The sequence below is a fragment of the Eleginops maclovinus genome, chromosome 12 (genome assembly GCF_036324505.1).
Source record: "Eleginops maclovinus isolate JMC-PN-2008 ecotype Puerto Natales chromosome 12, JC_Emac_rtc_rv5, whole genome shotgun sequence".
In the NCBI taxonomy this organism is placed as follows: domain Eukaryota; kingdom Metazoa; phylum Chordata; class Actinopteri; order Perciformes; family Eleginopidae; genus Eleginops; species Eleginops maclovinus.
This window is the reverse complement of record NC_086360.1, coordinates 11,885,233-11,908,489: the sequence shown is the minus strand read 5'-3', so window position 1 is coordinate 11,908,489 and position 23,257 is coordinate 11,885,233. Positions and strand designations below refer to the sequence as shown.

General features: G+C 38.4%; 1 protein-coding gene across 1 annotated transcript; it reads left to right on the top strand.

The window, feature by feature from the left end:
- Nucleotides 1–7,653: 7,653 nt before the first annotated feature.
- On the top strand, nucleotides 7,654–23,083 carry itga2.2 (integrin, alpha 2 (CD49B, alpha 2 subunit of VLA-2 receptor), tandem duplicate 2). Its single transcript, XM_063897643.1, has 30 exons — nucleotides 7,654–7,783; nucleotides 8,971–9,094; nucleotides 11,302–11,408; nucleotides 11,704–11,798; nucleotides 12,195–12,309; nucleotides 12,840–12,967; nucleotides 13,079–13,227; nucleotides 13,426–13,576; nucleotides 13,814–13,979; nucleotides 14,440–14,516; nucleotides 15,164–15,302; nucleotides 15,488–15,633; nucleotides 15,744–15,887; nucleotides 16,018–16,221; nucleotides 16,348–16,478; nucleotides 16,629–16,792; nucleotides 17,143–17,294; nucleotides 17,418–17,528; nucleotides 17,901–17,986; nucleotides 19,061–19,202; nucleotides 19,527–19,610; nucleotides 19,728–19,804; nucleotides 19,896–19,979; nucleotides 20,089–20,191; nucleotides 20,289–20,399; nucleotides 20,614–20,724; nucleotides 21,107–21,220; nucleotides 21,350–21,439; nucleotides 21,600–21,716; nucleotides 22,061–23,083. The coding sequence occupies exons 1-30, from the start codon at nucleotides 7,726–7,728 to the stop codon at nucleotides 22,148–22,150; spliced, it is 3,570 nt and encodes a 1,189-aa protein (XP_063753713.1). The 5' UTR covers nucleotides 7,654–7,725; the 3' UTR covers nucleotides 22,151–23,083.
- Nucleotides 23,084–23,257: the final 174 nt, after the last annotated feature.

The following is a 23,257-nucleotide window of genomic DNA, read 5'->3' as shown; positions in this document are numbered from 1 at the left end:
GTGTTGAGACTAACCACTTTACAAGCTTCCTCGACAAATTGTTCAGTCTTTACAGCCAATCACCCAAAAACATCAGAGAACTTAACAGTGCTGCAGCATCAGTGGGAACACAATTGCGGAGGATAGGTCGGGTTTTAGGTGTGAGGTGGGTAGCTTCCTCCTACAGAACTGTTGAGGCTGTGTGGAACATGTATAGTGCCCTGCACAAGCACTTCACAAGTGCTAGTCAAGATTCGGCTAGAACCTCTTTAGAGAGGTGTATGTATGAAGGCCTGGGAGATAAACTGTCATCTGCAGACTTCATTAAAAATCTTGGACTTATGTATGATGCTTTGGAGGAACTTAAAGATTTATCAGAAGCATTACAATGCAGAGACATCCGTCTCTCTGAAGCGATGAAAAAAATAAAAAGACAGGCTGAGATTTTTTCAGCAATGGGGGAGGAAAAAGGGGCATACTATAAACTTGCTTGTCAGGGTGTTGAAGAAGGTGTTTTCAAAGGGGTGCCAGTGAGAACAGGTGGGAGGCAAACATTGATTCCACCTCAGAAATTCTTTCACACTTTGAGTAATAGCATGCTGTCCAGGATGGTCACAGAGGGTGAACTAGAACTTTATGAGCTGCTGAATATTCTTAATCCCGAAACCTGGCCAACTGTGCCAGTCTTATTTGGAGAGGCCGAATTAAGGCTGCTTTGTACCCGTCTTAAAATCCACTTCTCAAATGTCAAGCAAGATTTCAGAGACCTTAAGGACAGTGGCTTGCCACTGAAAGGAGGACTGATACAGTTGAAACATGCAGGAGACACACTGGCCGTCAGTACTGCAGAGTGTGAAAGAGGGTTCTCCCTAATGAACAACATAATTTCACCCATTCGCAATCAACTAAAAGTTGAGAATTTGTCATATTTAATGTTCATTAACTTAGTGGGCCCACCACTGGAGTTATGACCCGGCGGTCTGCAGACCATATGTCTTGTAAAGTGAGGCATGAAAGCCACCACAAGCTTGACATGAGTGCCATTTGGAATGTCATGAATTGAAGGTTCACTGTGTAGGATGGTGGCCACAGTATGTATTGCAACTAAACTGCTCATTAAAACTGCTGCCTATTGCCAAACAAAATGACTTGTCAAAGGACAAATGGGTTATGTTATTGTTGTGATATGTGCATATGAGATAAATAACTAATAAAGAACACAATGTGAATTAACGGTGTGTTAGTAGCAGTGTATTCATATAGTAGAAATGTTTCGCGACATTGACCACTGCGAGTGAAGGGCTCCCCCACTTTACAAAAGCCAATTTAAACACTGCCTGCGCCCCAGGGCGGAAATACGTCACCAATCAGACAATGTCAACGAACGAAACAACTTTACTCATCATTAACTATGAAATATTTATCTTGCACATCTAAAAAAATATAAACATATATTTTGAAATATTTTTATTTTATTATTTCATTTTTATTTCATTTTTTTGATGTCTTATTCAAGGAAATGTGGTGAGAGGTGAGTGGTGGGGCGTCTGTCCTATTTTTTTGAAATCTTTGCCATTTAAACTTGTTATTACCTATATTAATTATCTCGGCCTCAAGATCTCCAAAAATCCCAAACTTTCACTGAAATTGAACTATTTAGATATGATGGATAAACTAAAAGCTAATATTAGGAAATGGAAGTTGCTCCCTCTCTCTATGATTGGCCGCATTAATGCCATTAAAATGGTGGCACTTCCAAAGATCTTATACCTTTTTCAAAACCTCCCTATCTTTTTACCATTATTTTTTTTAAGCAATTGGATTCAGCTATCTTGTCATTTGTCTGGGCAGATAAACCCCTCCGCACTTCTAAGGCACATCTGCAGAGGAAGGCAAAAAGGGGTGGCCTCGGCCTTCCTGTTTTTAGGCATTATTACTGGGCTGCGAATGCGAGGGCTCTTATGTTCTGGCAGCGGGGCCCTCCTTATGATGACTGTTCCTCTCCACTTTGGCTTAAGGTTGAATCCATGTCTTGGTCACAAACCTCGCTTCCGGCACTGCTTTTTTCAAATGTACAACTGTCCCACAATTTATCTGGCCACAATTTTGTTGTTAGTGATTCTTTAAAGATACTGAATCAAATAACAAAAATTCTTGGATTATCAAAGATTTCGGTGAATGCCCCAATAACTGGTAATCATTTGTTTAAACCAGGTTTGACGGATGGGGTGTTTTTGGACTGGAGAGAGAGGGGCCTACGCTGTATTTCAGATTTGTACATAGATAACACCTTTGTGTCCTTCCCCCTGCTCCAGGCTAGATATCACCTCCCTCAGTCACATTTTTATCGATACTTACAGGTCAGACATTTTGTAAGGCAGCAAGTCTCTGATTTCCCAACAAGACCACATAATTGTAAATTTTATGATACACTCCTATTACAACCACACTCCAAACATTTGATCTCCCGCTTCATTACTGCTTTTGAGGCACCAGCAAGTACTAGTCATCTCAGGGATACATGGGCAAAAGAACTAGGAGTCCCACTGTCGGAGGAATCATGGGAGGAGGGCCTGTCAAATATACATAAATGCTCTATAAACTCAAGATATCGGTTAATTCAATTTAAAGTCACGCATAGACTGCATTATTCCAACACTAAACGTAATAGAATATTTGAATCAGTGTCTCCCATGTGTGATAGATGTGGCAGGGCCGAAGGCACACTCTCACATTTATTCTGGCACTGCTCAGTACTGGACAACTTTTGGCGTGATATATTTAATTGGTTCTCTAAGCAATACAAAATAAACATTCAACCAGACTGTACCCTGGCAATTTGCGGCTCTTCTGAGAAGACTTCGACCCTTCCTTCCCACTGTAGGCAGATCCTTAAAACAGGCATGGTAGCAGCTAAAAAAAATATTTTACTTGACTGGAAGTCTTCATCACCCCCTTGCTTTAAGAGATGGCTTAACGAAATGGTCTTTGTTTCCAGATTGGAACAAATGCGTCTTAGCAGAGGGAATGCACCAAACTACTATGAACAAATGTGGAAACCGTTCTTGACCTTGCTTGATGAGACCTAAATAGTTAATGTATGAAGCTGGCTGCTATGTAATATCTGTATTTTATTTTAGTATTTTTTCTGTACTGATCAAAGGTTTGGATTCTCCTCTCAGGGCTTTTTTATTTTTATTTTTATTATTTTTGTTTCTTTTTAATTATTATTTTCTTTTATTTCATGTGTGTTTGTTTGTTTTTGTTGCGGTTTGTGTTGTCTTATTGTTTGTTTGTTTTTTTAATTCACTCCTGACGGTATCGTGAGACAGAGAACACTGGACTATTTCGGTTATTGTATAGCCTACATTTCTGTCATGTGTAGTCTCTGTCTTTTCTTTTATTACTTAAATTATGTTATGTAATACTGTCAGATATTGTATACTTTGTAACAAAAAGCTTAAAAAAGTTAAAATAAAATATTTTAAAAATAAATTCAAAAATGTTAGCATCTGCAAATTGTGGCTATTATGGACCACTTTTTGTTCAAAAGATGTGAACACTCTCCCACAAGTCTGTTTATGACCAATAAGCACGTGTGGTACTTGTCAAGGACTGATCATTGCTTGTCATAATGTTTTATTTTTATTACCATGGAAAATGGAAGTCTGCATGAGTGCATTTTATTTGACTTCTGTGTTTTTGAGGAAGCGTGATGTACTCAAATGAAATGTTAATTTTCTTAAACTTCTGGTAGCAAACTCGCGACTTGCATAACATCGTGCATAGTCTTTCTCAGGTCTACTGCAGTCATCTCTTTTCGTGCTCTTCATGAGGTTTGTTGAAAAAGCAACTTTTGGTCATATGACTGGACGGAGGTTTCACCCACCAGTCACATGACCAACCTGTCTGTGTGCTGTCATTGACTCGTGAGCCCCTCTGATCCGCTGGATGTGAGAGTCTGGCTCACAATGCAGCAGGGAAAACCAGGGCCTTAGATTGCCATTGGTCAGCAGATGGGAGTGAAAGAGGGATTAGCTCTCTGCTACTCCTGTCTGTCTGTGTGTGTGTGTGTGTGTGTGTGTGTGTGTGTGTGTGTGTGTGTGTGTGTGTGTGTGTGTGTGTGTGTGTGTGTGTGTGTGTGTGTGTGTGTGTGTGTGTGTGTGTGTGTGTGTGTGTGTGTGTGTGTGTGTGTGTGTGTGTGTGTGTGTGTGTGTGTGTGTGTGTGTGTGTGTGTGTGTGTGTGTGTGTGTGTCTGCATAGTGTGGTTTTACATCATTGAAATAAGAGGAAGGGTTTAACACATTGATGTATTTTCCTCCTCAAAATGTGTGACTGAGTAACTATTTCTTCCATGTTTGCAAATTGTGATGAGATAGAGGTTAACACAGAAGTTTGACAGTATTTCCATTACATCAGAAACAGTATGCATTGAAGATCTACATGTTGATTTACAAGAAAACCCACAAAAAACATTCTACTTAACACCACAAACTTCTGTATTTAAGACCTGACTACAAACAGTTTTCAAAGGAATTATTCATTTGTACCAATGAAAATGGTTAACAGAATTGTATTTCTTTACCATCCAAGGCAACAGGTAGAAAGATTATTATTAAAAAGCTGCTGTTTATAAATGGTTTTTCAAATACATGCGAGTCAAAACCTGCTGAAATACAATTAAACCAAGAAAAAGCGAACAGAAGCAAGTGTGAAAACCCTTTTTATAATGTGGTACAGTAAAAGAAAACAAAGGCTTTTCCTGTGAATATAAATAGTCTCCCAATTCTAACTTAGTGACTCATCGTCCTCCTCAGTGGGGATTTTTAAAGAAGTTCCCATACTGACCTGAAGTCAGGGCCTGATCACAAGCTTTGCTGTTACAAGAGCCTTCCTTAGATTTTTCAACATGATTAACGAAAAAGAAGGTGCGTAAAACTCTCAACACTTTGAAAGTACTATCAAATGATGTATCCCAATAAAGGAACGCATGGAGTGGGATTTTACACATTTACATTGGTTTGTCTAAATCACAACCTTTTCCCCTTTTCAGTTTCTCAAGGCAAGTCTTGTCACCAAAAATACAACAAAAGAAGTTCAGCCTTTTCCAGGAACCACACTGCATCACCAGAGTTTGAACTGGCTCATTATTGTAAAGGTGCTCTAGCTTACCAGATGACTTGCATACGAATCATGGCTGCACAAACAGAGGAGAGGGCGTATGGGTTAGCTGCTGAGTAAGGATGTACATAGTTTTATCCAGGACAACCAAAATCATTGAATCAACTTAACTGAACACATAGCCATGGGTCTCTAGCAAACTGCCTACAATGTAACTGAAGACTGTAGTTGGATACTGATTACAATCACATCACCAGTCCTTGAAATGCTTATGTGAAAAATCTTCATGCTGAACTTTAAGACAGAGAGCCTTTAATAAATGTTTGTGGTTAATGTTATGAATGCCTAACGTTTGACAATTTAGGGGGTACGCCTAAGTTCATTAGAGTGATTTAAGATTTGACATGATCCATTTGAAAGAATGGAGATAGCTGATGTTCAACTCTTCTTTATAAGTCACAAAGGTCATTGGGCAAAGCTTCGAAAGCCACAGTGAAGCACCATGACAGTATTACATTGTAACAGTCTAAAGGCAAAGGAGATTGTAAAGTGTACTGTATGGTATAATTTAACCAAAAATAATAAATAAAGTTGGGGTATGCAAGTTTAGAGAAACCAGCAACTAGACTAGAAGAGTAAACTAGACTTTGAAAGTGTGAAAAAAAAAACTCCAACCAATACAACAGTCTATTAGGACAACAGCAGGCTTTCAACACAATACCACAGTGTGTTCAATAAGTGAATGGCTTAATTATACCCATCGGTGTTGTTTGGTAAAATGATTGCATGATGGTGAAAGTGGTTAAATAGGTGCTCTAAGAGGCTTAATCTTAGCTGCTCCAGTATGGCTGTGTGAGTGTGTTCGTGGCATTCCCAACAAATACAGCAATACTTTAAAAAAAAAGATAATCTGAATCGTAGCAACTGAGGCACAAATATCCAAACGTTTACTCTCTCTCAAAATGCTGCACCCTGTATTTCTCACAATGCAACCGAAAGCCAGTCAAATGCCCACATCCTTTAAATTCCACAACCCTGTTCACAATGCAGGCTTTCTGTTTAAAATCATCTGTAGCCAAGATGATGTCACAGAGGTCATTTTCTCAGACTTCCTCCAGAGCCACAGAACACATCCAACAACAGGCTGAGTCATACCTTCAATGAATACTCAACCTTGAGTGGAATCAGTGGTGTTTCCCTTTACAGTATGTTGAGTAACTTACTCACTAAGCAGCTTGACATAAGAGCATGTTATACTCTGTCTGAGTATTAAGAAACAACCACCAGCTAAGATTCTGTCAGGGTTTGGGGAAATAGGACCCAAGTGCAGCAACAAAGGGAGGCAGGTATGGGTACAAACAAAAGGCGAGCTTTATTCCAAAAGCTGTTTTACAAAAACACGAAGTTAGGAAAAATCCAGGACATGAAAAACACTTGACTTGAACACATGAAGACGATAAATCCAGGGCATGAAATACACTTGACTTGAACACATGAAGACGATAAATCCAGGGCATGAAATACACTTGACTTGAACACATGAAGACGATAGGGAAATCCAAGACATGAAAAACGCTTGACTTGATACATGAAAGACGACAACGAACTGACAGAGAACACAAGGGAAAGCAGGACTAAATACAAAGACACTAATCACAACACAAGCCACAGCTGGGGAGGGGAGGCAGAAACACCAGGGCAACAGGTGACAACAATGAAACAATCAAGGAAGGAAGGAAAACCAAAAGACAGGAAGTAAAACTACACATGACACAACAGAGGGAAAACATTTCAAAATAAAACAGGAAACAGACAGAAAACAAGGATCATGACAGATTCTTTCCAAAATTACATTTTGGAATGCAACCACTCATTGAAAATTAAATGTCTTTCAACTCTTTCCCCATCCTGCCTATTTCATTTAAAGGCTTCAACACATATGTTCAAATTAAAAAGCTTACATCATTGTTTTCCAGTGGAGGAAAATGGTTTTGGTCATTCTTCTAGCATATCTCATAAATACTTGTTATTGTCGGTATAGAACTTCTTCATATTCTATTAATCCTTACTCAACACTGAATGGGCAATAACTCTGCTCTGTGTTGGGTTGTAAATACAGAAATCATAGTGTATAAAAGGATCAGAGATGAGACACAAATGATGAACTGTAAATTGATTATGTTCATTTTTATTTGACATGTTAATTTCAATGTTGTTTGTCCTCTCCTGATGTGGCTTTGGACTAATGATTAAACGAGATTTAAATTAAAACTGTTGGGCGTGGACTTGTTTTGAATACTTTTCTTTTTTTAACTTAGATGTGTTTTTTTGGTTCATCTTGAGCAGTGAGAGACTTAACTTTAAACCCGAGATGACTTTCATTCGGTCGTCTGCCTGAACGCAGCTGGATTTCTTGCCACAGTACGTGTCCAAACTGCTCTCCCCAGACAGACTGTATTGCAAAGTTCACTTCACACCCTTTGACAATACTTGGGTCAAAGTTTGAAACGGCAGGTAAGAGGCAGTCCTTATTTAGGTGGCGTGTCCGGCGCGTCACGGCTGGTCCTGCGCAGCCACAACTTTGACAAGTGCAGCGGCTTCATTTAATCCCCTCATACACATGGAATGAAGTCGACGATGGAGTTCATCTGCGGGAATTTCTTCTTCGCTATAGTAGTCATTAGTAAGTATTGAACTTATTTTTGGACGTCTAAAAAAGTAAATGAGCAACAATTATTTCCACGAATAGCGAGCGTTTTAAATCGTTTTCATAAATAGAAGTTGTCAATGAGTCGTCCGTTGTAAATTTTTGTGTGATTTTGAATTCTTTGTTACTACATTTAAAACACATCTGAAGATCAGCAGGGAGTAGTTTCAGTGTGCGGTCCATTTACTAGTGTAAATCTAGTGAATTAATTTGCCTGGAGGCGCTTTTGTTTTGGAATCACACCACCCTGCTGCGATTCTTCCTCTGCTATCAAATAAACTACTATGACTATGATCCACAGTTTACCCACATCGATTAAATAAAACCAGATTGCTGGTTATACTGTGCATCACGTGGCTTTGTGTGTAGAAATCTGGTCACATAATATGTGTTGTTATATCTGCTCTGTAGCCTGTCGAAGCTTCAGACAGCAGTGACACATCCTTTTTTCATTCTCCTATAGCCAAATTTCCCCTACTTCTGAAATGAATTTAAATGTAAGAGTGTTTTGGGGTTTGCGGGACCCTGAGAGGAAGCAAAGTGGCACATTGTGCTGCAGGTAAACAGGCGTGGTTGTGTGAGTGAAGGTCTCTTGAGTCCAGAACCCATGCACATTCCTCTGCCTGCTGACAAAGGGGAAGGCAGGCAGATAGCTGAGCTCTGCCTGTATGGGCTTGTGGGTCTTATTCGGCAGGAAGCCTCACTCGTACACATGCAAATTCCATGTTCTGGGTGGATTAGAGGGCTGTGGTTAAAGGTGGATTGTGTCTATGACGCAACACAGTTTTCCGGGACTGGCAATATCCATTAATGCAATTTCCAACACTTCATGAATAGTATGACCTTCATGTCATTAAGTGTGTTTTAGTCAGTTGCCTTGCCTTCCTGAGTCAAGCTGATGTGTTATTTAAAATGTACATGATTCATGACTACAAAAAACACCCACTTGACTCAAAGGAGGAAGTCACAAGGCCCTCCCTCCCACAAACAACCTGATAACAATTTAGTTTAAAACTTTATGCATGCATACAAAAACACAATAATAATGATATAATTGGTACGTATACAAACTACAACTGCTTTGAAAAGGTCATCCTTATCAGTAAAGACAACTTGCATGATGTTGATTTTGATCACTGTCATGCATCTTTCTCCCCCACCAGCTGACAGAATATGGCACTCACAGTCCTTCAACGTTGGCACGGCAGGTGCCAAGATTTTCAGTGGGCCAGCTGCGGAGGAGTTTGGCTACACGGTTCAACAAGCAACAAACCATGAAGGCAAATGGTATGGATCTTCGTTTTTTATCCTAAGGTCCTACACTGCATCGCTTTTGTCCATTCTTAAATCACACACTGTGACCTGTGTAAGTGCTCTAGCTTTGGTGTGTGGCTCCAGTTAAGCATTCATTTTAGGTAATTTCTTTGTAACGTCTTTGAAAGAGCAATGAAGGGAAGGAAGATAATGATATCCTGCAGAGACAAGTTTTATTCTAGAGCAACAAGGTGCTGATACACACTCAGTCGGCCACTTTTGGAGATACACCTTGTCAGAACAAGCCTTTACACCAGAATTGACTGAATTTCCAGGTTCAACATGCTCCACGGATATCAGGAGATGGGGAGAATTATATCAGGAGAGGTATCCATTTGGCAAATGAAGTCCTCTTGCTGTAAAGTGGTGCATCTGATTATCAGCAGTGCCTTGGTGTTCTGCATCTCAACAACTGTCCACTTCCACTGCAAAACTGCAACCTAATCGTGGTTTGTTAGAACAGACACTATGATTTGAATAAAATCTCAGTTTGTTAGTTGTCAGCTCAACTGCATCATTACGTTTTTAACTGACGTGAATGGTAACTGCATTGCTCTCTTCTCTGCAAGGCTTAAGAGGTTGTGTTTTACTAACAGCTCTTCTGCTTAACACTGTTTAACTTCCATCTTTTTTAGACATGCTAGTGGAAATTCCCTTCTGTTGGTTGGTCGCTCATCCTGCTACACTAGTCCAGACTGAATCATCTGAGCAGCTACTCTATGGGGCGGCAGTGGCTCAGTCAGTAGGGACTTGGTCTTGGGACCGAAAGGTCGCCGGTCGGACCAAAAAAATATGGAGTGAGCTGGTAGCTGGAGAGGTGCCAGTTCTCCTCCTAGGCCACTGCCGAGGTGTCCTTAAGCAAGGCACCTAATCTCTATCTGCTCCCTTGGCGCCGGGTACCTGGCTGCCTCTCTCTGCTCTGCCACCTCTCCTCTGCATGTGGTTGTGTGTGCATGTATTTCCTCTGTGTTTGTGCATGTATATCCTCTGTGTGTTTAATGTGTGTCAACACAACAAAGTAGAGAAGCAATTTCCCTGTAAGGGATTAATAAAAGTATGTCTTCTTCTTCTATGGATAGCAATTGTACAGTTGTGTTTTCCTGGATGAATGGGTTAATTAATGTGTTAATCTGCAGCCATGCTAGTTATGTGGCACTAGCATGGCTAAAGAATCTTATTCATGTTCTTGAACACGTTCTTTTTTAATAATAGCATTTGATAAGTATAACGTAAATGATTTTGTGGGGCAGATTCCCATATATGAGAATTTAATCTGCAACAATCTGCATGTGTCACACAAACAATTGTGCAATGTCTAAAGCGTCTTACATGTTGCGCAACTCAAATTGTAACATTTAGTAAAACAGTAACTGAGGACCTCAGTGATGTCTGGATGTTGTTCACTCTGAGTCACAGTCAGAGTAACTCCATGTCTGGAGGGGTGTCCTGGTTGCATAATCAGGGGGTGTCCAGTATCTGATAGTGATCTCGGCTCTCTCAAGATAAGTAACCATTAAAGGCAATAGTGTCATATCCTGTGTGCTGTGGTTTCACTTGTGAATTAGGATGATGCGTCAAACTTCCTGTGCTTTTTTGACGCTTTGGAGAGTTTACTTGGAGTTGGTTATAAATTAGGGATCAGCCTTATAGCAGTATTGGGACATACTTACTTCCAAAATGATTGGTTCTTGATTTTGAGAAATATCTTGATTTTAAATCTGAGCTGCTTGCATTGGATTTAGCATCTGGATGTTGTGATGTGGGAATAATGTTTTTGTAGTCTTGTAAACTCTTGTTTGCTGTTTCTTAAGAATTAGAAGATCGACATCACTGACTGGCACTTGCCGTGATTATAAACACACAAAGTTACTCTCTTAGTGTACGGACTGATGTTTTTGGTTGTTTTGTACTGCTTCTCTCTTTTTGGCCGGCCGATACTGTTAAAGTGGATGACCCCTCTTTTGATTTGTAACTAATGTAGTAATAACCTTTTTCTGCCTTAGCAATTTATCTTTTAAGCCTAAAGATAGAAATTCTGTAACCATTTCCAGAATGAAATGATTTTGAGTCCCGTTCACCTCCTGTATATGCAGCTGGCCATGCAGTGTACACAAAAACATTCGAAGTGTAATGCATGTTTATGACAGTAAGGAAGAGATGGATATTGTGGTTTTCTGCAGGCTCCTGGTTGGTGCCCCATGGAGTGGTTTCAGTAACAGGAAGGGGGATGTTTACAAGTGTCCAGTCTCAGGGTCCAGAAACAGCTGTGACAAGCTCAATCTTCAAGGTAAGTTTTGTGTTTTATTGTTCAACCTAGGACTTCTACACAAAACATTGGCCATGTACTTAAAATGCCTGAATAGAACTGAAAAAATGTGCTGTCTCAGAAAACATCCAGAAGGTATCAATACATTGCACTTTTGATGTTCTGAAAAATTCATAAAACATATACAATTAATAGCCGTTTAGAGCAAAGCAAGTATTCCACTCATACTTTGAGCTGATGAAAATGTTAAGAATTTGAAGTTTACAAACATGATTTATTATTTACTGATTATTTGTCACTGCCTCTCTGTCCACAGATTCTGTTAATATTCCAGATGTCAATGTCAAAGATGTCAATGAAAACATGAGCCTGGGTTTGACTCTTACCCGAATGCCTGTCAATAATTTTATGGTATGTGAGTGTGTGTGTGTGTGTGTGTGTGTGTGTGTGTGTGTGTGTGTGTGTGTGTGTGTGTGTGTTTCATACTAAGGATACAAAGGGAAGTTGTGCTATTTAGAGATTGGCAGGTTTTAAGTTGTCAAATGTCCTAAACATCAATTTTTTTTGTGTTTAGTAATATAATATATTTTTAGTTGGAAGCGAGTGTTTCAGTAATTCATGTGAATAAATGATGGCAGCAGGAAGTAGTCTACTAAATAAAGACAACAGCCACTGCACACAAATGTCTCTTTATTTAACAACCAATTAAATACAACTTAATTCTATATTAAACTCAAACTCAAGAGCTTATTTAGCTTTTAAAGGGAAATATTGACTTGCCATTTATTCTCCTCTCATCTGATGCAGATGTGCGGCCCTCTCTGGGGACAGCAGTGTGGCAATCAGGTCTTCTACCCAGGAATATGTGCAAGAATGAACCCCCTGTTTCAACCTCAACCTGCCTTCTCTCCTGCTATCCAGAGTAAGATTTGTCTTTTTTTAAATGTGATTACAGATATGTAGCTACTGTATGTACTGTATCTTTGTGTTGTGATGTAATAATGTCATGCTGTTTATAGGAAACTGTAACGTCATAGATTTTTAGAGTTGGCTCAAAAGACATGGCCTGTTTCAAATTAATATTTTAAATGTTTCAATACTATTTGTCTGCTAGGTTAACATTTTGTACAACATAGCTTGTCAACACTTTGCCTTTTATCATCTTCTCTCAAATCCTAAATGGATCCTTTTGAACAACACTTCAAGAGTGTTTTTATTGCAGCTTTTAAACGACATAATAATGTGATTTTTACAAATGTAAAAAAGGCAACTAACAGGTAACTGCGATATAACCGATCTCAGGCAAGTTTCAAGTCTGTAAATTAAATTGTTTTGTATTTTTACTAATGGAAGGTCAAAATACACTGATCAGCAATAAAGTGAAGGGCATGAACTTACAATTATTGACTTCTGCTCAAATGTATCATCATATGTCTCCTTGCACATTACTAGCATGTGGAGGGCCTATGGACATCGTGATTGTGTTGGATGGTTCCAACAGTATTTATCCTTGGGCTCCAATGAACGTGTTCCTCCAGAAATTAATACCAGCACTTGACATCGGGCCCGCAAACACACAGGTCCAGTCACGTTTTTACCAGCCACAATAGGAAATCTATGCAGAGATTAAGGCGGGGTTCACGCTGTGACAGCTTTCTGTGAATTATCACACTATTGTTTCATTATGCCAGGTCAGCGTCATTCAGTATGCTGTCGATCCGAAGTTTGAACTCAAACTGAACCAGTATAAAACCAAAGAGGAGGTGCTAGCTGCAACGGCCGAAATCACACAAATGTATGGCCATTCCACCAACACCTTTCATGCGATCCAATATGCCAGGTTAGTGTTGCAGTGAAGCCACCTTTTAAGCATTTGTGTTTCTTTATTTACTTCATTTATTTGGTTGGTAAATTTGCTTCTTTTTTTCCCTAATATCTGTCTGTTGTTCATTTTGTTTATTTTGTTATATTATTACCTAATTTGGACATATTGATTATTTTGTTGACTAAAAGTGTCCACTGTATCTGCTCTCTTTAGTCAGTGGGGTTTCCATAGTAGTAACGGCGGGCGACCTGGTGCTGCCAAGGTGATGGTAGTGGTCACTGATGGGGAGTCTCACGACTCGGCCTTCAAAGATACAGTCATTTCCGACTGTGAGGCACAAGGTATCACCCGCTTCGGTATCGCTGTAAGTAATGATCTGCAACTTAATATGAATGACATCCAACTACTTCCAATTCCATAGTTTAGATTTACATTTTAGTTTAAACTCTATAATATTGTAGATGTGAACAATGCCTGCTGACTGCACATTGCAAAAATTCCTGTAGCAAAAGCTTCTATCTGCATACATGTCTGATTAATTGGTTGTTATGATGTGCCAGTGTTAGTACCTGAATTTGTTCTGTTCCCTTTTTTTCCATAGGTCCTGGGTTATTACATCCGAAACAACATCAACACAGACAACCTTATCACAGAAATCAAATCCATTGCCAGTGTACCCACAGAGAAGTACTTCTTCAATGTGTCGGAAGAGGCAGCCCTCTCCACCATCGCTGGAGCATTGGGGAGCCGCATCTTCAACATAGAAGGTGCATAAAGTACATTACCCATGGTTGTTATTTCTCAGGCTGTATGTCTACTTCATAACTCCTGCATCATCCAGGCATGTCACAAGATACTTGTCACAGCTGAAGATCCAAATTGAGATCAAAGGAAAAGTCTTTTTTACATGTCTTGGCCTTTTCTTATTTTTGACATGTTTCCTGTTTTAATTGTGTTGTTGTTTGTCCGTACTTCTCATTCTCTCATTTTGGGAATTTCTGTTAAATCTGGCACAATTATCCACTTGAGTCAAAGGATGACCTGATTACAATTTGGTCAAAGTCATAAAACGTTTTTGGCCTCAGTCTAATTGGATAAAAAATTAGGCTAGGATATTTGGGAAAAACTTGGGTTTTAAACGGCAATTTGAATTTATAGTTGGGCATTAACTGTGAGGCGGTCATTGTTGTCAATGCTGGTGTTTAAACAATGCTCTGTTCCCACAAGGTACTGGAAAAGGGGGCGACAACTTTAAGATGGAGATGTCCCAGGTCGGATTCAGCGCTCACTATTCAAGAAGACAGGTAAAGAGCACTGTATTGTACACCTCTAAAACTTTCTAATAAATTGTGACTTGAAAAGTTCTCATATGAACTGATAAAGGAAGTCTAGTTTAAAATTCAATAGGATACACAGGTGTTTGTATCCATGCATTATTTTGTGTCTCTTGCTCTTTATTTTGTCAAACATCACATTCAGACACCATAGACCACAGGTTTTTGCTAACAAAGCAATGAAAATAAGTAACCCCTTTTTAAAACACCTATCAAAATAACATTGAGAATGTCACCATGATTTAAAGTGACAATAATACTGGGCACAGAATCTGTCTGATCACAAAATACGTTGTGAAAAAAACACTGCTTTGCCTCACAGCCACCCTCCTACTGCGGTATTGTTGCTAACAGGAAAGAGGAAGCTGTTTTTTTTCCTGTACCGCAGTCTGTCAAGAATAATCACATATTATAAAATGTCCTGATCTCACACTGTTCTGAATGCTATTGGTGATTTTCACTGGGGTAACGCAGTAGAATGACTCCTTTTGATACATTTTAAAAGCTTCTTTTTTTTTTCATGCTGCTCAGTCTGTTATCCAAACAAAACATGGAAATGCTGTGAACTTTAGTAGTATTTTTTTGGTAGCTGCTTAGTGGTCTCTGTGCTGTTTAAGGATGTGATGATGCTGGGAGCAGTGGGAGCCTACGCTTGGAGCGGCACTGTTGTCCATCAAAAAGGGTCAAAAGTTGACATTCTCCCTTTCTCAGCCTTTGAGGGAATACTTCAAGACAGAAACCATAGCTCACTACTGGGTAGGCATTAACCTCTGCATTCATCTGACCAATTTTTGATTCAGTAACTTTAAAACGTAGCATGAAGCCACACAGGAACAAGACTGGAGGATGGCTGTTTTCAAATGTGTTTGTTACATTCCAGCACGGTGTAAAGTAAAAAGTAAAAATATCAACTAGTAAAATGTGCTTTTTTGGGTTTCCAGGTTATTCTGTCACCACACTCAACGATGTGTCTACAGAATACTTTGTGGCTGGTGCACCTCGCTCCAACCACTCTGGACAAGTTATCGTCTACATCGTCAATGCCCAGACACAATCTGCTATAATAGATTCTGAAAGAGGGAAACAGGTACTTACAAATGAGGATGTGGTATTCATGATTTCCTCTGAAACCAACATTTATACATTTTGAAACTAATTAAACTCCTCATTAGTAAACAGCTGGAATATTTGTTCTAGATTGGGTCATACTTTGGAAGTGTCCTTTGCCCCCTTGACGTGGACAGAGACGGGGTGACGGACCTCCTGCTGGTTGGTGCACCCATGTTCATGAGTGATCTGAAGAGAGAGGAAGGCAGGGTCTACATCTTCTATGTCACCAAGGTAAAAATACGCCACACGTCACTTGGTGGTTGTAAAAAGTCAAAGAGCTTCATTGATAGAATTGAAAAGACCTGCAGCATGAGGTTTATCCCCACAGGCCTCATATGTTCTCTGTGTTTCTGATTCGAAGGGTATACTGAACGAGCAGGGATTCCTCAGTGGTCCGCCCCCGACTGAGAATGCACGTTTTGGGATGGCCATATCTGCCGTTCCTGATCTGGATCTCGACGGATACAATGATGTTGTAGTCGGAGCCCCACTGGAAGACAAAGGAAAAGGTGTCATCTATATCTACAACGGGGATAAGAAGGCTTTAAACAAACAATACTCACAGGTACGGAGAGCAATGATCTCTGACTGACAGAGAAAGTTGTTTTGTAAGCTTTTTGTTTATGTTGGAGGTAAAAGGAACCTTCTCACGTGATTAATACATTGTTGTATTGTTGATAATCTGTTTCAGAGAATCTTTGGCTCAAAACTGGATCCTCAGCTGCAGTATTTCGGACGGTCCCTCGATAGCTACAAAGATCTGAATGATGACACAATCCCTGACATCTCCATTGGAGCATATGGCAAAGTGGTGCAGCTCTGGTATGTCTGGCAACCTGTAATAACCCATTTCTGTATGAAATAAGTTACTCCATTTGATTGCAGTCATCAAACTCAGTAAATTAATCCATTCTTTATTCTTTATAAAAATTACTAGGCTATTAATAATTTAAATTTACACTTGGTTTTCAGGTCTAGAGGTGTGGCATCTGTGACTTCCGAAGCTTCTTTCAAACCCACTAAAATCAACATTTTCAGCAAATCCTGTAACATTAATGGACGCAAGCTGACATGTTTCAACACCAACCTCTGTTTCAGTGCTGCATTCAGGCCTAAGAATCCTGTTGGACCCATTGGTAAATCTGATTACCTCTCATGCTTCAGCAAGTAGATTCCTGTAATTTAGAGTTATAATTTTGTAGAATACATTTAGCTTTGTTTGCTTTCTTACAAAGAGTTGATGAGAAGATCAATTCCACACTCATGTTCTGTAGTAAATATGGTCTACAGGTGCAAGCCACTGAGCTTAGTGTAATAAAAATAAAAACAGGGAAATGACCCAGTCTGGCACTTTGAAGGTAACAAAAACCACAATGAGATGTGGAAGCAGTAATGATCAAAAAGCATTTTGCCATAATAACAACATTTCCTGAAAGATTTTCAAATAATTAGGTTTGGGACAAAACACTTTCTCTTCTTTTTACAGATATATCCTATACTTTGACTCTGGATGCTGATTTGCAGGCTTCCCGGGTGACGTCAAGAGGACTGTTCAGTAAAAACAATGAGCGTTACCTCACAGAGAAGGCTAAAATATCATCTGTGCCCCTCTGTCTGGATTACCAGGTCTATGTTCAGGTATTGCAAAAAAAAAAATCAGTTTGCAGTCATCGAATGGCATCAATGAAAGTGTTATGTAAGCACATTGTACAGATATTACTTCACATCTCCTGATCTGTCCACATGTTGTTTCTCGAACAGGAAGCACCAGACTTTGTCAATTCCCTCAGTCTGAAAGTAGAAATCGAGCAGCAGAATGCAGATGTGAACCCCGTCCTGGATAGGTTTTCTCCAAGTGCATGGGAGTTCTTTGTAAGTGATACAGTGCATGAAATGTCTGGATGTGTGTTTGTTTTTAGCCTTTGATCTTAAGGGATTAACAGGAAACAATCAGGTGACAAGGTATTTAAATAGTGTTATTTTGTACAGTCATTTAAAATGACATGGTGTGAGATGATTGCATACTTTTTAAACTCAAGTGATTCACTAAGTCACGCAAGCTCTAAGATTTACACAACTGGTGTTTTCCCAACCAAAAGATTAAAGTTCATTCAATGGAATACAAATATAATACAGTTTCATTTGTTTTAAAAATGTCTTAGGAGAATAGGCATCTGTTGAACACAGCTTTTAAAGAATGAAGCAGCTTCCTGGGCTGAATTTGCCGCTCTATTATGGTTTCAGATTCCCTTCACGAAAGACTGCGGCTCTGATGAAGTGTGTGTCAGTGATCTGGTGCTCAGCGTCAAAACAGACACAAAAGCGTCCAGGTAAAAATCATCAACATTTTTGTGTAAAGTGTAATAGGTAACATGTCTAACTTGCTCAATGTGGCATTGTATCTTCAGGTTTAAGAAGTTTTTCATTTTAAAGTTTTCAGAGTTGTAATCATGACGTGTGTGAAAAAACAAGCTCAGGCACGGAGGGGACTTTTGTCTCTATGAATCATTTGTAAGGGTGGGGCGATCACCTAAAAGACCTAAAGAACAGTTATTTCAGCTTCTTACTATAATGCGACTGGCCTCTTCGTACATAATGATAACATTTGAAATCCTTTTTTTCTGGGCCTTCTATCTTTTCTTTGAAGATTTGAAATGTTTTTTAGTCAAAGTCAGTGATTATTATAAAAGATTCTTAGGGTTTACATTTGTACAAAGTACTATGTAAAATCCCCTTTAGCTGCACTCTCATGCTGTACTGAGGTGACCATCTGGTATTATTGTACCAACCCTAGAGCCCTGTTTTTTAATCTCTCTGGTATATAACATTTATATAACAAAGAAGAAAGACTTGCGTGTATGCCAAATTTAGCTAAATCTATATTAAATGTTATGCCTTGGTAACGTCTTACAAACATTACACCATTTCCAATTACCCTTTTTATGAGTCTGTCTTATTTTTTAAATAGCTGCCTTATTTCCAGTTTTCTAGTTTACAGAGCAACTGCATAGCCCATTGAATAACTGAGTCAGAGTTGAGAGTTTGGGAAAAACTTACAATGTTTTGGTGATATGTGCTAAGTAATATGCACAAGAACTAAAGTGAACAATTAAACTCTTTCACAAACATTTGATAAGTGATTTTGAAGCTGCCATTTATTTCCGTGTTTGTAAATTTGGCTATGTGGTGTATGTCTCCACTGTATTTATAGATATTAATGAAAAAAGACCAACACTCTTTGACACAATATGAATAAATCACATATTTACACAACTCCCAAATAAAGAAAAGAACGCTTTAACCATTGTTACCATTCCTATGGTCAATTACAATTATCCTTCTATGAGCATGGTCCTTTTATCATGTAAATGCAGAGTACATAAATCTGAGCACTTGTGTTGCAGCTCAGCTCCCGTTCTGGTCAGCGCTAATAATCGAGAACTGTCGTTTGAAGTCGTTGTGAAGAACAAAAAGGAGAACGCGTACAACACTCAAGTCTTGGCCACTTTCTCTGGGAACCTCTACTACTCCTCCGTCTTTCCTCCTGTAAGTAAAGAATGTCTTATTCAAGTGCTTCAATAGAATTTTTGGCAGATTTTTCAACATGATAATCATCAAATTACACACGTACTAAATAAAAGCATCGTCATCTAACTGTTTTTCCACTTAATCTAGCCTTTCATTTTTTGGTATTTGAGCATTTACTACATAGTTTATTAAGAAAAGAAATGTATGAATTGTTTCTCTCCTTTTTTGTGTATGTGCTATTAAAGTTTTCTGAACAAAGTAAAGGGATTTTCAGCCTTATGGTTGTGTATTGTTAGTTAGCCTTATTGAAGTTATGTGCTATTCTGAACTGCACATTTACAGACGGATGGAGTCAAATGCACCTCAACTCAAACACAAACTGTCACCTGCCAAGTGGGATACCCAGTGTTAAAAAAAGACCAAGAAGTAAGTTACAAGCAAAAAAGATTTAGGCTTTTGAAATATTTGTTTTCACTTTGTACACATTTCTTTGTTTGACACATTTTTGTAAATAATGCAAAACATCACAATATTTCATTACAGATGAGATTTCAGATGAACTTTGAATACAATCTTGACCTGTTGCAAAACCAAGCCGAGGTGAAATTTGAGGCCAAGAGGTACACTAGGATATTTTGTAATCTAATGAAAAACTCCGACTCATTACCTGATTTAAAGGTAATTATTTTATATATCTATTTACCTTTACAGTGATGGTAAAGAGGAAAAACCTGCAGACAACAACGTCGACATTTCACTTCCAGTTCGATATGATGCAGGGATTGTTTTATCAAGGTGATGTTTTGTAAATATTTTGGGTTGTAATTAAAATGGCAATTATTAATATATATTAACAGTTCATAATGGCAGATCTTTTAAGTGAATGTTTTTATTTTTGTCTCAGGCAGTCAAATATCAATTTCTACGTGGCAGACACTGATGTTCCCGTGGTAACAACAGTCAATAGTCTAGATGACATCGGCCCAGTGTTTAACTTCACAGTGAAGGTGCAATAAGCTCATATGCTTCTTAATATATCCTTATCTCATTTTCTCATTAAATATCTTTTTCAACTATATTAATTAAAACTAATTATATTTGAAGGTTTCAACAAGTAGCTTCCCTGTCAGCCTCCTGTATATGACCATTGCTCTGCCAGTGTCCACTAAAGGTGGAAACCAGCTGCTCTATGTGACCAGTGTGGACACAGAAACAGTGAGTACTCATACACCAAACACCAGCAACTTTTTCAATAGTTTTTTTTTACTTAACAAATAATGTAGTTGTCCCTGATAGTATTTCCATAGTGCATTCTATCTGTAATCAAAACATGACTTGTGTGGTTATACATTTTCTTGACTTGTACTCTATGATTTGGAGTGTGTCATGCCTTTGGAGAATAAATGACCTAAAGCCTCTCCTTCTTCAGGGAGGGGCTGTCATCTGCGACTCCAGCGGCCTGGTTAATCCTCTGAAGATCGGATCGAAGAGCCACAAAGCTTCTTTCTCAGAGGAGAGCCTCAGAGGCATGGAGAAACTGGTCAGTCTCTTATTTCTTTGAGCATTTGTTTCTTTATATATGTCTCATCTTTCTTAGACATGCCATATGAGACATCCTCTACTGCAGTGTTTTCATTTGTATCGTAGGGGAAATCGTGATTCCAAATGTAATTCAAACACTGGGCATGTGACGTACCTTGTGTGAAAATGTTTCAGTATGTGATACATGATAAAATATTTTGCACATTTATGTGATTTTATCATATTCTTGTTAGTTGTTATTGAATGCATGCTTTTAATTGTTTTCAAACAAGGCCTGGATGCAGAAGAAACTTTAAGTAATTTGAAACTTTGTGGTTACACCACAATTTAGTGTTATGTACTGATTTATTTTTGTTGACATTGTTTCTTTTAATCAAAAGGACTGCAAGACTGCAAAATGCGAGTATATAAAATGCATCCTCAAGGACACCACAATAAATAGCGACTACTTTGTGAACGTTAAAACAAGAATCTGGAGTGGCACATTTGTTTCGGTAAATACGTTCAAAAATGAATTATATTCTACTGTTGGTTTTGCTGCTTTTTTCACCATTCATTCTCAAATGTTACTATTAAATTAATATATTTTCAGTGCTCTTACTTGTATACATTTGTCCTGATAGGCCACCTATCAGACTATTGAGTTGACCTCCAGTTTTGATGTTGAGACCTCCAACCCTGAACTGCTCATCATCGGCCTCAAACAGCTACCAGTAAGATTTTGTTTGTGTGCCTCACAAAAAGGAAAATAAGTATATTGTTTAGTTTTTTCATTTGGTATGGTTTGTCGTGGGTTGTGCTTGCTGTTTTTTGCTAATTATGCCTTATATGAGTGAGACGGACAATGACCTCTCCTCTCCTGCTGCTGTGCAGGTGGTGCTGACGGTCAGTAAACCTGGAGAGAAAGGGGACGTTCCAGTGGGAGTGATAGCTGGCAGCATCATTGGCGGACTGCTGCTGTTGGCTCTTGCCGTCGGACTGCTGTGGAAAGTAAGTGTCTGTCTACCATTTGGAAAAAACAATTACAATATAGGGAGGAACATCAGTAGAAATATTTCATATAGTTTAGGCTTTTCTTGATGAGGATCTGTATACATGAGCACTTTACCGCTGTCAAGAAAAGAACTGATCTGTGTTCCATGTGAATGAGCAGCTTTATTTATAGATTGAAAATAAATGAGTGTTCATCACTCATCTACTATGTGACAGAAATCAGAAGAATTATGGATATATTCTTACCGAAAAATGATATGCTAGAATCTCTTTTTTATTGATTCCTTTATCTCTTTCGTATAAAATACACTGTACCTGAACTCAATCTGTTTACTTTCCAGTTTGGGTTTTTCAAAAGAAAGTACAAGCAGCTTCAGATGGAGGCTGATGATGACAAGCAGAGCCGCGCATATGTGGATGAAGTCCTGTGACAGAAGAGGAGACCTACATCGTCTCTCTTCTCACTGGAACATTGCTTTCAGTGCGCATACTGGTACTCGTCACTGGTTCTCGTAAAGTGCTAATGGACTGAAGAGCAATCACTGTAAATTCGACATTTGAATTAAGTTGATAAAAGTTGATGGATATGTGGGATTTGGACCATTTTATAGAGGATTATTTTTTGGAGCTACTTGAGCTTTGTGGGCAATAAATTGGTCAGTTGCTGTTATGCACCGACTTTTATTAATGTGAAAACGGTATTTTTCCCCCAGTATGACCAAATGCAATACTTTTTTTGTCTGAGATGACATTATGGATTTAGAGTTTATCACTGTTAAGGCGTTCAAGATATGCTTTGGATTTATATAACAACATGGAACGTGATAGACAAATAGTATTCTCAATTAGAAAAACCATATCTTTAATAATGCTCATTTGCATTAACCTTTTTCATAAACATGCAGTCTGTAGCATATACTGCTTTGCGATCCAGCGTCACCTCAGCCACTCAGGGCTTTTGTTGCATTTATTGGCATTAGTACCTTTTATGTAAACATGAAATGATACCTTTCCTGGACAGAGTAAAAGCTATTACTTTTATTTTTCATTGTGTGTATGTCACTGTATATACTGTAACATAAGATGATGATCTTTCATATTGGGTTGTATTTTTATTGATGATATTTTGTTTTTTTTTACCATTTGTTGCAGAATTTTTCAGGTCTTTGTATTTTAATAGCATTTTGTGTTATTGTAATCTGTTAAATGTTTCTTGATTATTTAATGTTTTATTCTACCACAGTTCATTTTTATAAATCAGTTTGACTGGTTCCGAGATAATGTTTTTTAATGGTTGTTGAAAACAACAGTCCAGATGCACGATCAGTGTCATTATGAACAATAAAGTAGTTTTACCCAGCAAATCATTTGTATTAAACCATTAAATCAATTATCAAAATAATTGCAATTACATTTTTTCTGTTAACCAAATGATTGATCACTTTGTAGCGTAAAGAAAACAATGGCGTACATCAATATATTCAGTGTATATATATATATATATATTCAGTAGTATATTCATTTTAAAGCCCACATTT